The sequence below is a fragment of the Penicillium expansum genome (assembly GCF_000769745.1).
Source record: "Penicillium expansum strain MD-8 chromosome Unknown contig69, whole genome shotgun sequence".
Taxonomy (NCBI): Eukaryota; Fungi; Ascomycota; class Eurotiomycetes; order Eurotiales; family Aspergillaceae; genus Penicillium; species Penicillium expansum.
Genome location: NW_015971392.1, coordinates 169,203 through 184,756, shown reverse-complemented (window position 1 = coordinate 184,756; position 15,554 = coordinate 169,203). Strand labels below are relative to the sequence as shown.

General features: G+C 50.8%; 4 protein-coding genes across 4 annotated transcripts; 2 read left to right on the top strand and 2 right to left on the bottom strand.

Annotated features, from left to right (window-relative positions):
* Positions 1-884: 884 nt before the first annotated feature.
* Positions 885-3,449, bottom strand: ade1 (bifunctional aminoimidazole ribotide synthase/glycinamide ribotide synthase; the record flags this gene model as incomplete). The annotated part of the gene is made up of 3 exons (XM_016739900.1): positions 885-2,488; positions 2,541-3,068; positions 3,170-3,449. 3 exons carry the CDS (start codon positions 3,447-3,449, stop codon positions 885-887), a joined length of 2,412 nt encoding a protein of 803 aa, XP_016596594.1.
* A 1,030-nt stretch (positions 3,450-4,479) lies between these two features.
* PEX2_026240 (Pet127 family protein) lies at positions 4,480-7,306 on the top strand (the record flags this gene model as incomplete). The annotated part of the gene is made up of 4 exons (XM_016739899.1): positions 4,480-4,500; positions 4,544-5,276; positions 5,331-5,394; positions 5,446-7,306. 4 exons carry the CDS (start codon positions 4,480-4,482, stop codon positions 7,304-7,306), a joined length of 2,679 nt encoding a protein of 892 aa, XP_016596593.1.
* Positions 7,307-8,282: 976 nt separating this feature from the next.
* On the bottom strand, positions 8,283-14,202 carry PEX2_026230 (uncharacterized protein; the record flags this gene model as incomplete). Its single annotated transcript, XM_016739898.1, has 3 exons — positions 8,283-12,306; positions 13,681-14,045; positions 14,110-14,202. The coding sequence occupies 3 exons, from the start codon at positions 14,200-14,202 to the stop codon at positions 8,283-8,285; spliced, it is 4,482 nt and encodes a 1,493-aa protein (XP_016596592.1).
* Positions 14,203-14,623: 421 nt separating this feature from the next.
* On the top strand, positions 14,624-15,477 carry his3 (imidazoleglycerol-phosphate dehydratase HIS3; the record flags this gene model as incomplete). Its single annotated transcript, XM_016739897.1, has 2 exons — positions 14,624-14,942; positions 15,062-15,477. The coding sequence occupies 2 exons, from the start codon at positions 14,624-14,626 to the stop codon at positions 15,475-15,477; spliced, it is 735 nt and encodes a 244-aa protein (XP_016596591.1).
* Positions 15,478-15,554: the final 77 nt, after the last annotated feature.

Below are 15,554 nucleotides of genomic sequence, written 5' to 3'. Positions count from 1 at the left end.
CTGTTATTGCCGGCATTGATGCGAGCGCTGAGCGAGGTGATGGGGTAGATTGAGCAGGAACTTGTTTATGGCAGTAGAAGGGAGTTTGAGAGGGAGTTTGAGAGGGGGGATGTGAAAGGGATGTAGGAAAGCTTTAGATGAGAGAGGACTTAAGGTGAAGGTGAGTTGGAAAAAGGATTAGGTGAGTACAGAGTGAGGTGAGAGCGAGGAGGGTTGGGAGGAAGAGAGGGTGAGGAGCAGTTTGCTTGTTTTTGACACGATGGGCCTCATCGGCGATGGCCACACCGAAACGATACTCCAGGGCTGGCCGTAGTCCAGTACTCGCCGTCATCTCTGTACTCCACCATGGAGGTTCGTTTGATGGATGGACTCAATGAGTCGAGTTTTTGCATTGTGAAGTTGGGTTGTGCATTTGTGCACTCAAGGCCGCTTCCTTGTGAGGATGGGGGTGTTGAGGGAAGAAGATGATGATGAGGATGATGATGGAAGAGTCTGGGGGGATAAGAATGGGGAGTGAGAGAGAGGTGCCCTGATTTATATAGGTGTAGGAGAGAGTATCGGTTCAGCGTGACAGCACACATCCAATACGTATGTATGTATATCAATGAAATTCCTTTCTTTCCAAACGGTATATATAATTTCATGCATCGTGTAGGAAAACCGGCGTTAGTTCGGGACACATCGAAAAGCCCTATATTATGAATAGGCAGCCCCAGAAAGAGAAGAAAGACGGGGAATACGAAGAACCAGAACAAGAAGCAGTAAACAAAAAAGAATCTATAAGATAGATAACCCAGGCAAATCATTTTCTCCATCCATATATAAAGCATCATGCATCAAATCAACATCCCAATCACCAAATTTTAACGTCAATATCGTAGATATTACGCAGACCAAGACTCAAGTCCAGACAGCACACAGCCCTCTTCACCCTCGGCGCGAGCACGCAGCTCACCAACGCGGTAAACAGACTCACCAGCAGCCTCGAAGGTCTGACGGATAGCAGCCTCAGAGGCAGGGTCGACGGCAATGATCATACCAACACCACAGTTGAAGGCACGGGCCATCTCAACAGAGGAGACGTTACCGGCACGCTGGAGCCAAGAGAAGACAGAGGGCTGGGCCCAGGTGCTGACGTCAACCTGAGCAGTGAGGGTATCGGGGAGCATGCGGGGGATGTTCTCAGTGAGACCACCGCCGGTGATGTGGGCAAGACCCTTGATGGCAGAGCCGTGGGTGTTGAGGGCGCCGAGGATGGACTTGACGTAGATGCGGGTAGGGGTGAGGAGGGCACGGCCGACGGAGACGCCGGCGTCGAGGCCGGGCATGGAGAAAGGTGCGGGGTCGGTGTAGCTCAGACCAGCACGCTCGACGATCTTGCGGACGAGAGAGTAACCGTTGGAGTGGGGGCCGGAGGAGCCGAGGGCGAGAAGGACATCGCCGGAGCGCATGTTTTCTGTGTGCGGGAGGATGGCACGAGCGTTGTCGCCTGTGGTGTTGATAGCGCCGACGGCAGCACCGACGGCATCATAGGAGTCGTCGACGAAGAGGCCGGGCATCTCAGCGGTCTCACCGCCAATGAGGGCGCAGCCGGCTTGAACACAGCCCTCGGCAACACCGGTGACGAAGGCCGCAGCGGTGGGCACGTCAAGGTGACCGCAGGAGTAGCAGTCCAGGAAGAAGAGGGGCTCGGCACCTTGGACGACGAGATCGTTGACGTTCATAGCGACGAGATCGATACCGACGGTATCGTGGATGCCGATGGAGTGGGCGATCTTGAGCTTGGTGCCGACTCCGTCAATGGCTCCGATTAGGGTTGGTGAGTGAGGGTGGTAGACGGAGTTGGCAGCGGGCAGAGAGAAGAGGCCACCGAAGCCGCCAATGACGGCGTCAGTGCCGGGGCGCTTGGTGCGGCGGACGGAGCTCTTGATCTGGTTGACGAGCTCGTTACCGGCGTCGATGGAGACACCGGCCTGGGCGTAAGTGAGCGAGGTGTTGGCGGTCTGGCGGAACGCGCGGTGGGCAATGTCCTTGCGGTAGAACATGTCCTCAAAGCTGATGGTCTTGATGCCCTCATAACTCTTAGCAACGGCCTCCTCAAGGGTTGAGGCGGTGGCTGTGGAGGCGATGACACGGCCTCCAGAGGTCTGCAACTCGTTGCCAGACAGAGTTGTGCCAGCGTGGAAGATGAGGGTTCCAGCAGGCGCGGGGGCCAGAGTGATGGCCTTGCCCTTGGCGTAAGCGTTGGGGTAGCCGCCGGCAACAGCGATAACGGTAGTGGAGAAGTTGGGCTCGATTTTGATCGAGACACCGTCTAGCCAGTGGTCAGCACAGGCCACCATGATCTGTGCAAGATCGGTGTCCTTGCTGAGCAGGGGAAGCAGAGTCTGGGTCTCTGGGTCTCCACCGCGGACGTTGTATTCAAGGACCTTGGGTCCATTCTTGGTCATCATGAGACCGGTGAACAAGATACCAACGAAGGGGAAGCCTAGGCAGGATTAGCAACATGCTTTGGGAATGCATATTTTAAGCAAACGTACCATCCTTTCGCATTCCGTCAACGGAAGGCTGAATGATGGTGCGGTCAATCTCATCCACAACCTCCTTTGGCGCAATGCGCGTAGGCGCATAGCAGCCCATGCCACCAGTGTTGGGGCCCTGGTCGCCATCAAAGATGCGCTTGTGATCCTGAGCTGGAGGAAGCGAGCGAATAGTGTAACCGTCACTGAAAGTGAGGATACTCAGCTCATCACCCTCCAAGCACTCCTCGATCACGACCTCCTTTCCAGCCTCGCCGAACTGGTGGTCGACCATCATTTCCTTCAAGGCCTTGTGGGCCTCCTCCTTGGTGGTGGGCATGATCACACCCTTACCGCCAGCCAGACCATCAGCCTTGATCACCACATTGTGTGATACAGAGTCGAGATAGCGACGCGCGGACTCGTAGTCAGAGAAGTTTCCGAATTCGGCGGTGGGGATCTGGTGGCGCTGCATGAAGTCCTTGGAGAAGGTCTTGGAGCCCTCCATGCGGGCAGCGGCCTTGGAGGGACCGAAGCATCGGATGCCGACTATTTTTTAAAAGGCATTGTTAAAATCATTCAAAGCGATTGGTACAGGACAAAAAAAATATCTAGAAAAAAGAAAGAAAAAAGTGGCATGCGTGACTCACCAGCCTGGAAATAACCCTGGATGCCATCAACGAGAGGTGCCTCGGGGCCTGGCACCACGAGGTTCACCTGGTTCTTCTGTGCGAAAGCCACGAGGCCAGGGTAATCGTTGCCCTTAACATTGGCATTGGTGATCTTGCTGTTGGTACCCAGACCAGTGCCACCGTTTCCGGGAGCGACATAGACAATGTCGACCAAAGGAGACTCGCTCAGCTTCCAGGCGTAGGCATGCTCACGGCCACCATTGCCGACAACGAGGATGCGCAATTGTTCGGAAGCCATGGTTGGAGAAGCGTCTGGACTATGGTGGTGTTAGCAATTAGTATATAGAAAACCTCCGCGGGGTATGTAATGCCCCTCCTTCAAGGAAACCGAGTCGTAGAGCAATGGAATGGGTCAAACAATTGGGAAAGACGTGATAATAAGAAAATCAACACTTGACTTACCTCACAGAGACCTGAGAAGCAACTTCCAAGGTTATATGGGGGGGGGAATGGGAGATTTGAAGATGTTAAACTTTCCAACTTTTTTTCTGCCCTCCGGCTGGGTGTTTCTCCGACCCCAGAATTTCTACCCTGTGATCTCGGCTGAGGCAAATATTTTGTAGTTGTAATTAAAGGTGGATTTGAATGTATTTAAATTTATTGAATAGATCTGGTAGTTTAGAATTGATTTTATATGTTTTATATAATAATAGTAAAACTAGATAAGAGTGAAGGATTCTATACAGTTGCAAATGAATGAGTAAAGCAAAATATAACTTTAAGAGACATGGATTTTGTAGTCATTTTATAACACTATACAACTTAACATCAATTGAAATATGAGAAACATACATAAATTATCAAATAAAAAGATCAATATCCAATGTTTCTACTGCCGTTTCATCCAACATCCAATTTAGCCGCCTCAGGCATACAGGCATCCAGGCACCCAAGATAAGAAAGCGGTGACCCCAATCTTCCAGCAGAAAAAAAAAACCGGAGAGGCAATTTCGAGGTTCGCCCGGTGGCCTATTGACGGCTCTCTGGAATTCTCGAATTCTCAATTCCACTATTTTTTGGAGACTTCTACATTTATACCATTTCCCAGATTATCTCTCGACAGTTGACCTGAATGCTTCGGACCTCTTTGCGGTCTGTGTCAGGCCCTTCCAGCCGACATGTTTGTCTCCCCAGTCTAGCGCGCCCTGGCGCGCTCAGTTTGCGCCAATGCCACCGCATATCTGCACTCCGTACCGACTCAATCGAAATCAAACCGGAAGCCGATTCATTTGACGCGTCAACCGAGCCTTCAGTGCCACCGTCATCCAATGCATGTCCTCCATTCCAAAGTATAACGTGAGAAAACAAGTTCTGACAGTGCGTGTACTATAGGGTCAGACTCCAGAGACAAAAGATGCCGATTCCAAAAGCCAGACACACTTGTTGTTTCAACGTAAAGCAAAACCGCTTACTCCTTCCGTATGGGCTGAGATGAGCCATTCACAGAAAAACAATTACAGAAAACGGCGTCGTGCGCTCTTCGAAAAGTTCAAGGCGTCAACGTCAGCCGAAGGAGAGGTTGCACTCCCCGAAGCAGTAAAGTTGGAAGCGGAGCGGGTTGAAACAGCACCGTTAGAGGGGGCATTGCCGGAGGCCGCACCATCAGAGGCCGCACCGTCAGAGGCAGCACGGGTGGAGGCAGAAAAAATCAAGGCCTTACAACAAAAGGTGATTGCAGCGGATATGCAAGCCAAACGGGAAAGAAAGGCCAGAATCCAGGAGGAAAAACGACTGGCCGATGCCAAAATTCGGGCTCAAATATCGCAGAAGGAAAAAGAAAGTGAACCCGAAGCCGTTGTTCCAACAGACGGCCCAGTAGATACGCCAGCAGCCAGTGAACCCAAGAAGAGCACGCTTGAATTGAGGTCCACTAGCAATGTGGTGGCTCAAATACTGGAAACCAGCTCCAAGAACGGTGTTACAGCTCCGAATACGTCAGAGAATCAGGAGAAAGAGAAGGAGAAGGAAGAAGAAGAGGAGGAAGTCCTTGATTTTCTCAAGGACTATATTATATCTAAGGAACGCGGGCGTCTTTCCACAAAGGACGGAAACCTGCGCTTAAAAGGTGAGTTTTGAACTCTAACATTACTGTTGAATGTGGGCTAATTTCCCGCTCAAGAGGTGCATGTCCCCATGCCTCCTGTCCCACGCGTCGCTTTTGGTCTCGACCGAGTGCTTTTCAAGTGAGTTGTTGAGTCTACCCTATTACTGATCGATATACTAAGATCAAACAGTCCCGGTGTCTACCAGCTACGTGACCCTCGATCTCATGTATACAATTTCGACCCCTACCTCGACCAGATCATGCCCGTGACGGAATTTGACTTTGGTACGTTGAAGCCATATGTCACATCCTCTCAAGATGTGACGGCTTGCGAAATAACCAAGAAAAATGAAAAGAAGTACTACGGCTCGTCGTCAAGCATGACTTCAGTTCTCGCTCATTTCCATTATCTTCTGTCCGCGTGGCGGCCTGTCGACACCAGCAAGATTACTCAGGGTTTCGATGAGCCTTTGCGGACCTTCACCCGTCTTCTTCGAGCGCCGACTGCCATGTTCCTCCGTTATAATGAGAAGGAGGATATTTACGCCATTGATGCCGACAAGGAATACGACTACGCTAATATTCTTATGAACCTGGGCAAGTCAATGGAGAAGCAACTCACGATGCCCAAAGAACAGTTTGAGCGCTATCGCCGCAGCGATGCAAACAAGATCACTGCCGAGGAAGAAGCAGCGACCCCAGAGTCATACCACTACAGCACTGTGGGCAATTTCCTCATGCGATCCCAACTCGACGCATACGATCCCAGACTACCAGGTACCGGCATGTTCGACTTGAAAACACGAGCAGTGGTTTCGATCCGCATGGAATCCATCGAGCACGAGCGCGGAATGGGCTACGAGATCAGACGCCGCTACGGCAAGTGGGAGTCCTACGAACGCGAATACTTCGACATGATCCGCGCCGCGTTCCTCAAGTATTCCCTACAGGTCCGCGTTGGCCGCATGGACGGCATCTTCGTCGCGTACCACAACATCGAGCGCATCTTCGGTTTCCAATACATCCCTCTCGAGGAGATGGATCAGGCTTTGCACGGCTCGCCCAACACCGCACTCGGAGACAGAGAATTCGAACTGAGTCTCGGTCTGTGGGAGAAGATCCTCGACAAGGCAACAAAGAAGTATCCCAAGAAGTCTCTACGTTTCCACTTCGAGACTCGCGAAGATAATGTACCGTACATGAACATCATCGCGCAGCCGGTCACGGATGAGGAAATCGAGGCCATCCAAACAAAGAACAAAGCCCACATCGATGCCATCCAGGACCGTCTACTCAACCCGGATGAATTCATAGACCGGAGCGCGAAGGCAGCCGCGGACGTGCCACTTGATGAGCTCGAGGAGGATTTTAAAGTATCAGTCGAAAATGAAGCCATCTACCCAGACGAAGAGCCAACCGAAGCCGAACCCAAGTCTTTCCTTCCAAATGACTCAATCGAAGCCGAAGTCTTTGCAGAGGGTGGATTTGCCGAAGCTCAACCCGAACCCGAACTCGAACCCGTCTCTCTAAAGGAGGATCCCTCGGCAGAATCCCTGGCGGAATCCCTGGCGGATTCCCTCTTCCCGGTAGAAGAAGGCGAGGAGCCAACCGAAGCCGAGAAGACCGAGTACGACCCCTCCTTCGAGCTCTCCCAGATCCCGGAACCCCCGGTCGAACCGACCAAAAACGTCCCCACGCGCATTCCCGCCAAGTTTGACGACTACGACGAGAACGCGTTCGGGATGACACTTGTGGTGAAGAATAGGGTGAACGACGTTCCCGTGCTGCGGCCGACATGGTTCACCGAAAACGATAGGTGGACTATTGACTACGAGCTCAACGAGCTTACTGTGGATGAGAGTAACTATATTCTGCGGGCGTGCAAGAAACGTCGCAATATCGCGTTGCGAAGGAATGTGCAGGATCATGGACACTATTTCTTTACGACTTTGAAAAGGCTGACTGATAAAGGTCGGTCTTGGCGGAAGCGGATGGATGAGAAGGATCGCCAGCATGGGATTCTTGTTTATAAGGATTCTAGTAAGATGTGATCATCTTAGTAGGTTCTCCAGGGTTGTGTTTAGGAGATGCGGGATTGGGGGAGGGAGAGGGGATTCCGTTTTGTAAAGTATTAGATTAATTCCTCTCCCATTGTATTTTATTTTGAGATATACATTCATGGCGTTGGGTTGTTACATAGTTAGACTGAATTGCGTTTTGGTTGGATACTTTTGTTTCTCGTTCAGCTATGTACAAAGGGTTACCTGGTTGGGAAGTGAGATATATAGGGATTGATAATATATCGACCTTGGATCTTCTATCATTTTCTTCGTGAAGCTTAAGACGTAAAAATATCAACATAGTAATGTTTTATAGCATCTATGTATTATGCAACTCCCTGACAAGATACGCCTCAATTACTCAGTCTCACCCAAGACCAGAAAAAACCAAGGAGAAAGGAACAATGGTGTTAATGCCTATCCAAACAGTATTCCATCCTCCCAGAATGAGGAACAACGAACAAGCGCAAAGACACCACAACAATGAATACAAGTATCAGACAGCCTCAGCCCCAATAAACATTAGCCATAGATGAACGCACTAACCCGCAAAATGAGGGCAGTTCCCAATAAGAGTAAGAGAACAAAGAACATCAGGAGAAGCGACGAAACGGATAGGATATTGATTGGATATCGATTGCGTTGGTAAGAGATATTGGCAAACGGAATTGAAAATGAGTATGGAACGCCCGGAGAATGCGGTGGCTCTGTAAAAAGAAATTGGAACGCCAGGGTATCAGTGCCGACTGGCCGGTTTCGAGGAATAGGAATTTGTTAGGGGGGGGGGCGTGAGTTATGAGTAAAATAAAATAGGAGAAAGAGTAGAAGGGCATGCAATCGAGACCTGGTTCGTCGTATATATGTACTGCAGAAGCCAGGCTTCGTTTCGTGTTCGGTTGAGATGTGGAGGATGCTGTACAAGGTGGAAGAGGGGGTTATTTTGATATGGTGATGGGGTACAAGGCCACTAGAGCCCTCCCAAGTCAAGCTTTGGTGGTGCCCAGTCTAACTGAGGCGGCTTGTCGTTGTTGACGCACACAGGCGAGGGGCGCGCTGCATCCGCATGGCGACGTTCCCTCAACGCGGTGCCGCTGAGGAAGCCTCTTAGGGTAGAGGAGGCGACGCCGTAGGCGCTGCGCGTACTGCCAGCACCTATTGAGGCGTTGCTGGAAGAACTGCGTGCACTGCGTGCACTGCGGACGCTCTCTGCTTTTCCGACTGCTGGGGGGACGGCTGGAACCGGCAAAGCTAGGCGAGAGGCTTGGGCTGAAGAACCATGACCGGATGGAACGAATTGTGCAGGGGCGGCGGTATGAGGACGGCGGGTATCGGATGGAAGTCGTCTTGGCTGGACTGGGGTGGTCTCAGTATTTGGAGAGGACTGGGATGCAGTGTCGGATGCCTCTGAGAGTCGGATGACAGCAGGAGGCTCGTCTGGTGGCGACGACCGGATCTCATCTGCCGACACGGACACGTCGAATTTGAGATTGTCAAGCATAGTGCCCAGGCTTGCTGCTGTTCCGGGTCGTCCATCACTGGCAGAATCATCAATTTCCTCAATCCCATGGGCAATGTTGTAGTTGCGGAGGAGGTATCGATTAAGCCGGGAGACTTCCATGTCCCATCTCTCGTTCAGAGACTGCAAGACTAGTTCAACGTTGTGGTTGGCGAATGGAGAGTTTTCCAACGCCGAGACGACACTAGGCGGCGGTGCTTTGCTCAGTCTGTGCCCTTGGCCCCCTTGACCAACAGTCATCGCTGCATACAGAGAGCGACGGACCGAGTTTGCCGTGGAGGATTGGTTGCTGTTGCCAGACTCCCATCGAACATTATCAACCTCTCGACGTACTTTGTCCAGCGACAGGACTCGATCGCGGTCCATGCAGGAGAGCGTGAGAAGGGAGCGGTTGCACCGAAGGCCATTGACCAACACCGTAAAGGACTGCAGATTGATATCATTGTTCTCACAGTGTACTTCACGAAGCGAATCATTCTCCTCCAAGACAGAGGCAAGTGTATTTGCACCTTGAAGACCGAGTTTCTGGTGTTCAATTCTCAGTACCTTTAGAGATGTGTTTTTCTTCAGGCCAGTCAGTGCAAGATTAAGACCAATACCGAAGCGTGCAACATCAAGATGTGCATTGTCACCGCTAATGTCCAAAGCCTCAAGAGTCTCGTTATCCTCGAGCATCACCTGCAACGAGCGGCAAGTCTCAGGACTAGCATCGTATGGTAGAGAAGCCTTCGAAATATCCAAGAACTTGAGGCTGCTGTTCTTCCGAAGGGAATCCACCAATTCACGGAAATGGTCTTCTTTCTTGAAATCAATCATGCGCATTGACAGATGAGAAGGGGTCTGATTCTTCGCAATAGCGTTAAAAACGTGGGAGCAGCCGTTGTCAATGCGGTTCTCATTGACATGCAGATGGAGACTGCGCGGGGCATCGGGACCAACGGACATCGAGTGCATAAACATAGCCACATCTTCTCCGGTTAGACCACACTGATCAAGACGAAGCACACGGAGATTTCGAGAGCGATCGCTAGCTAGGTAAGTAGCAATGGCATCCACAGTCTCGCGGTTCACAACTGTTCGACTGAGAGCCAGCTCTTCAAGTCGCCAGTTGAACAGCATTTCGGCCGTGATGAGCGGGTCGCTGCCAGATGTCCGTGAGATGCGAGATAAGTTGATTTTGCGGATTTGTCCGAAGTAGCCAATGTATTGCTGGAGTACATCGGGATTCAATCGGCCCTGCACGCCTGAGATGTTGATTGCCTCGAGCGTTGATTCTTGTGCGACAATAGTCGACAGAAGAAGATCTAGGTCATGCACGGATAGTCCACAGTCCCCGACCTCCAGAGCTCGCAGGTGACTGCGCCTTTGGGATGCCGCATCGACGAGATAGTCCAGATCGGACTCACCCAGCTTGATGCCGTTGAGCACAACCCAGTCCACGCTGGTCAATTCTCGGCGGCACACGGGGAAAATCGCTTCTGGAATTCCGCAGCCTGGATCACGAGTACCCTTGTCGAGAGTTGGTGTCGGTACCCGTGTAAGGCAGTAAGAGAAGTCGAGTCGGCGCAGCCATTTGCTCTTCAGAGCTAAAGCTCGCACCTCTTGCGAGAGAACAGTCAGATTCGCCTGGCCTGGAATATGCACGGAGGCACCTCCTCGGTCAAGATGGACGTCGGAATCCACCCCATGAATATCACGAAGGCCCTGCAATGCATCGAGATTGACCCCGCGGAACGAGATTGACCGGAAGAATTCATTATAGCGAAGTGTGCGCATGACCGCAATGAGCTCTAAAGCGCTGTACCGCAAGGTTTTCGGGGAAGCAGGCTTCAGAAGACGGAAACATGGAGCATCCTCACATTCCTGGTCAATTGTGTATCGAATATTTGATGTATCGATGTCATAACTGGCGGAGTAAGCGACCAGCGTTCGGTCGAAGCATCCATAATCTTCATCTAAATCAACAGGCGGGAAGTTGTCGTCATTTTGCAGTTCTTTCGGAACAACGAATTCGTACGGCTGTCTTATCCACAATGGACGGAGATATTCAGTTTGCTGTCGGATCCAACAAGCGACTTCAACGGAATGAACAGAGGCTAGGAACAGATTGAATGATTTCTTGAGAGGAACCCTAAACGTCAGATGCAGACTGTCGTCACCGTACTCCATGGACAAACCAGTCAGGTTCATCAGACCAAACGAAGTACCGGCCTCCCAGTCTGAGAGGGACACAACCGATGATCGGTTGGTTGTCTTCTGCATGGGTAGCATATGAAGCTTGTGTGCGCCGATGGCAAGATAGCAGCCCGTGGGCGACAGCTTGGTCAAGTCATCAGAAGAAGATCGGGTTATTGACTTGCTGGACGCGATTTGAATGACCCGGAACATGCGGAACACCTCCGGGTCATAATCTCGCTCGTGTTCTAGCATACGAGTTACATACTCAATCGATCCCCTGTTAAATGGCATTGGACAATTTGCTCTTGCCATCTGGGCGGCTTGGCGAATGCCCACCATCCAAAGATTCAATTCTTGCAGATCAGCCGTTTGCATTTGAACCAATGTGGCTTTGTGTGTGCGCTCATCGAGATAAGCCACTTCGACCGATGGGGACAATCGTGCATCCTCTAGCATGTAGACCGCAATTATGCTGTTTAATGGAATTCCGGCAGATGCGTCTCCAGAAGCCAGTAATTGCGGGTCCTGTAGAGATGTGACTGAAGTCACTGATTGGCGGTGGGAAGCCGGAGCCCGGGCATAAGACGCGGGGATAGAACCAAAGACATCGGCAGCTTTGCTTTGGTTCTTAAAGCGAATGAGGTGGGTATCTGTTAGAACCAAATATTGACTCTTCTTCCTCCACATGCCTCCAGTCGTCTGAACTTCCCCGTAGTGGAGGATTGCAGATGACCAGATCCCATTTCGGGGATTGACCATGGTCTGCTCATCTACCGCCGAGCCGAGGGAGGTACTCAGAGGTTCCTCATCCTCCCAAGAGTGCAATGATCTCAGAGATCCAAAAACCGAGGTTCGCTTTTTCTGTAGCGACTTCCTTCGCGGGCGCGGTGTTGTTTCATTGACGGGTGTGGTTGCTGACCAGCCAGCGGTATCGGAGCCTGCTGTCCCCGGGCGGCGGTTATTCGACGCATCTGGACCTATGTTGGGACTGTGAGACCGGCCGAAGAAGCCAGAATTGCGACGGCTTTTCTTCTCTCGGGTCAAGGTATCGTCCGAGGGTGTTCGGTCATGGAGTGGAGGTCGGAGGGAGGTCGATATTGTGAGGGACGGACTGAAGACGCTCAGGCTCTTTCTTCGTTGTCGTTTGCCGATGATTTCAGCCATGTCTAGTTTGGTGGAGGAGGGAGGAACTAGTGGTACAGAAGCAGGGGGAGTTGCGTAAGATGTTGGAAGGGTAGCGGCGCGAGTGTACTGAGAAAGGAAGCTTATCTCATCGACGACCTCAACGTCGTTCGTACTGGAAAATCAGTTAGCAGTTTGAAAAGACATGACGGGCAATATTGAAAGCATGGAAGGAAGAATGAAGTGGAGAAAGAATGAGGGGAAGGTAGCACATACTGCAGACTGTCACAGCGCCATGAGAAGCAATTAGCGTGCAATTGCTAACAGCCAGGAAAATTCTTCCCTATTCTAGAATAGCTTTTCCCCAAGCACAGACAGGGAGCTGTCAACAATGCGATGAGGTGATGGTTGCGGAAGGGGGAGAATCCACAATATTAGTGATATCGGGCAAATCAGTGATCTGATGTGATGTGATAGGGCCTTCCGGTGTGAGATCGGTTGCTAGAGGGGAAGATAAGAAGAAATCCGATCGAATGCGTAAAACGAAAACAGCAATGAATCCACAGGGATAACCCTCGAAAAAAAAGAGAGAGAGAGAGGGAAAAGGAGGAAGAGAAGAATAGAGGAATGGACGGATGCAGTTCAGGTTCAACTGTAATGATCAACTGGAGATGTTTCAGCTGTGTTTTTTTTCCCAATGTTTTTTTTTCATTTGACGAGATGTATTTTTCTATTTGATCGGTTATTTTTAATTAAAATTTCTAATTTCAATCTTAGATTCGACTTTAACCCGATCAACTGAGCTTACATTTTAAGCTATCGCTTATTTACACCCCAAAGTAAGAGAAAAACCTAAGACATGCGTTCGCGCCTTGTCGCATATCTCTACAGCACGTAAGAGGCGTTCCACTAGACTTGATAGTGCCGTTATAGTTGGGATCGCAGGGATTAGTGCAGTAGAAACTAAATTTGACTCCTCTTTAGTAACCATCTTCGGCATATCAGTGCTGATCATTGATCCTTCTTTGTACTCCAGAACAACCTTAGAAGCTACATAGTACATACGATGTACTCAATACACTCCATACATCATTCATCTCTCTTAGACGATCTACACTGAAATTAACAGTATAGCATCATAGGTTGCATCCTAGGATCCACCCCCAAAAGGATGATCGGCGCTTACGGCACTTCAGATGCTGCTTCCGTAGGGACAATCTCTCGGGCCCACGCGAAAGGGAGATCACAATAGATCAGCATGGCAATCAGGGGAAATATCCCCATATCCCCAGGAATCTAGCGTCATCAGTGACGAAGTTCATTCGGGATCAGCGGTTTGACGGGGGCAGCTACAAAGTATTCGCCTCAATTCTGCGAGGCCTTTCAGGGGTGTGAAATGACTGTGAAATGAGATTCGACTCATCCGGAGGTACTTCAATAGAGTGGCGAATGTATTATGTTTGGTGACGGCAAGTTGTTCCAAGCTCCAAGCTCGCATCGTTGCAAAGACCAGGGGGCGATAGCGATATATCTTGAATCTCTTCATTACCGACGATTCCCCTCCGCCCTTTCAGCTTCAAGTCGCTCCGCTCGTTTAACTTGTCTCAGCAACTCGATATACTCCGTCACGCGTTTTTCTTGCCAGATACAACCACCTAGAGTCATAGCTGCAACTTGTATGAAGACTTTGAACTGCGGCGTCAGACCACGGTAGACACGGGACCCGGGAGAAATCCAGCTTGAGAAACCTTCCAGGGGGCGGTGGAATAGTCGTGAGCGAAGATAATCGCGGGAGAAGATGGATGGGCGTGGACGGGGTTGTGTCGCGGGATACGCGGGCGGACTTGGTGCGGAGAAGACGAAGGGGTGGGGCAGGGCAAGAATCATGTGAGCCAAGATAGACACGGAGCCAAACTTGACGAGATTAGCGATTGCACTAGGGCTTCACAAATACGAATTTCGAGGTCTGGGGGCTTACCCGGAACACGCCGGTCATGAAGCCTTGGACGGCCATCGAGGTGATTTCCTCTGGGGGAGCAACTTCGCTCCTGTGATTGGCCGGTGCTGGCATTTTGTTATGTATATGTACAGTCGTAATTGTATGCGAACAAGAGGCGCGAGTTTAACTTGGGAAAGGAATTGAGATGGGATGTCGGTGCTTATCGAAGCCGAGTTCGGCGAGGCGATAAACAAAGTAAAGACAAGCCCAAAGAAAGATGTGTGTTTCAGACTTCAATGGCAATATCAAAATACAATATTGGTATCAAGGATGTCGAGAACAAAGATTTGGACCAGCCAATGTCTTAAAACCGGTTAAGCTTAGGTCTCAAGTATACCTCCCAAGGTTATCGCCTCCATACTAAAGTACGGATCAACGATTCTCCAGCGGACGAGTCAGACAAAAAAGAAACCCGATTATCAACCATCTACTCCATACAAACACCAACTCAATTCCCAGTTTATTCGACCTCCACCAAATACCTACACTCAAAATGTCCCTCGCCGCGCGCACAGCGACCATCTCCCGGTCCACCAACGAGACCAAAATCCAAATCTCCCTCTCCCTCGACGGCGGCGTCCTCCCACCCTACGAACCTTCAACCCACTTCCCTGCCCCAACAGACCCCAAAGAAGCCGAAGCCTCCAAGAAAGGCATTGTGCCACCCAAGGATGCCGGCCATGCGACACAATTCACCCCGACCCAGCAGATCACTATCAGCACCGGTATCGGCTTCCTTGACCACATGCTGCATGCGCTTGCCAAACACGGCGGGATGAGTCTTGCGGTTCGGGCGAAGGGTGATTTGTACAGTGAGTTTCCCCCTCAACATATACACATACGACAAACCATAAATCATAAACCATAAACCATAAACTTTACAATATGGAATGCGATTGTCAATACCAAAGCGAGTACTAACCACCTCCAGTCGACGACCACCACACAACAGAAGACACCTTCCTCGCACTGGGCGAGGCCTTCACACAGGCCCTCGGTGCCCGACAATCCCTCGAGCGATTCGGTCGCGGCGATGCGCCTCTCGACGAGGCACTCTCCTGGGCCGTGATTGACCTGTCCAGCCGACCTTGGGCTGTTATCAACCTTGGCTTCCGACGGGAGAAGATCGGCGACCTGAGCACGGAGATGATCACGCATGGATTGCAGAGCTTTGCGCAGGCTGCGGGCGTGACGTTGCATGTTGGTTGCACTTACGGTGATAATGACCACCACCGCGCGGAGAGTGCGTTTAAGGCGCTTGCTGTTGCTATTCGCAATGCTTGTAAGCGGAGGGTTGCTGGTGATGTTGGTGCTGGGGATGTCGTTAGTACTAAGGGTGTTTTGTAAGGGTGTGTTTGGATATATAAAAGTGTTTATGAATGAGATGAGATTGATGTATAGTGTGGTGGTTTGCTTTTACATAG